Source organism: Condylura cristata, unplaced genomic scaffold (assembly GCF_000260355.1).
Source record: "Condylura cristata isolate star-nosed mole 26May11 unplaced genomic scaffold, ConCri1.0 scaffold00003, whole genome shotgun sequence".
Classification (NCBI taxonomy): Eukaryota; Metazoa; Chordata; class Mammalia; order Eulipotyphla; family Talpidae; genus Condylura; species Condylura cristata.
Window position 1 is genome coordinate 78,386,176 of NW_004567104.1, and position 938 is coordinate 78,387,113.

The window sequence follows — 938 nt, forward strand, 5'->3', positions numbered from 1 at the left end:
GGCTCGCTGGCCCCTCCCACCCGGTGTGTCGGCTTCCCGGAGTCCCCGTGACCAGACCGGCCTCGCTGCCGTGGCCATCGCAGGCCGCCGTGGGTCGTCGCGGGCCGCCGTGGCCATCGCAGGCCGCCGTGGGTCGTTGCGGGTCGCCGTGGGCCTCTGTGGCTGCCGTGGCTGCTGTGGGCCGTCGCGGGTGGTTTGCAGTCTGTGTGCAGGTTTGGTCTCTTCAGATCCAAGTGGCCTGCGCTGGGCTGCTGAGGCCCTGTGTGCGGGGGGCGCGGCACGTGTGGGAACGTGTGGGGTGTCTGTGGGGTGTGCCCGAGGGGTGCGTGAGCTCCCGGCCCGGAGTGTCTCTGACGGCGGGGCGCTCCGGGAGCCGGCGGGCTGCCAGCCGTCCGCCCCGTCGGGCACAGCAGGGCTGTGGTCTGCCCCGCGCCCGCGGCCGGGCCCTGACCGCTGGCCCTTTCGCAGGCCGGCCGTGCTTAGCAGAGGCCCGTGCAGCCGCCCCTGAGCGCGACCATGGGCCTGCTCGCCTTCCTGAAGACCCAGTTCGTGCTGCACCTGCTGGTGGGCTTCGTCTTCGTGGTCAGCGGGCTGCTCATCAACTTCACCCAGCTGTGCACGCTCGTCCTCTGGCCCGTGAACAAGCAGCTGTACCGCCGGCTCAACTGCCGCCTGGCCTACTCGCTCTGGAGCCGTGAGTGTCCGGCCAGCAGGCCCTGTCCCGGCCGGGCCCGTGGGGGGCCCCCAGGGGGCCATTCAGCCCGCTGGAGGGCCCGGACCTGGGGAGGGCCTGCGTGCGCTCGGCACCTGCTCGGGCTTGGGCAGCAAGCTGGAATAAAGACCGGCTCACTCCTCAGCGTTCCGGGGGGCACAGCCTTCCAGGGGCACAGCCTTCTGGGGGGCACAGCCTTCTGGGGGACACAGCCTTCCCGGGGGGC

General features: G+C 72.5%; 1 protein-coding gene across 1 annotated transcript in view; it reads left to right on the forward strand.

Annotated features, from left to right (window-relative positions):
* The first annotated feature begins 447 nt into the window (after positions 1 to 447).
* The window catches only part of AGPAT3 (1-acylglycerol-3-phosphate O-acyltransferase 3), an 8,056-nt gene continuing 7,565 nt past the window's right edge, over positions 448 to 938 (forward strand). Inside the window, exon 1 of the mRNA XM_012731139.1 lies at positions 448 to 936. Coding sequence (XP_012586593.1) covers positions 517 to 936 — 420 coding nt within the window. The 5' untranslated portion in view covers positions 448 to 516. The remainder of the gene's footprint in view (positions 937 to 938) is intronic.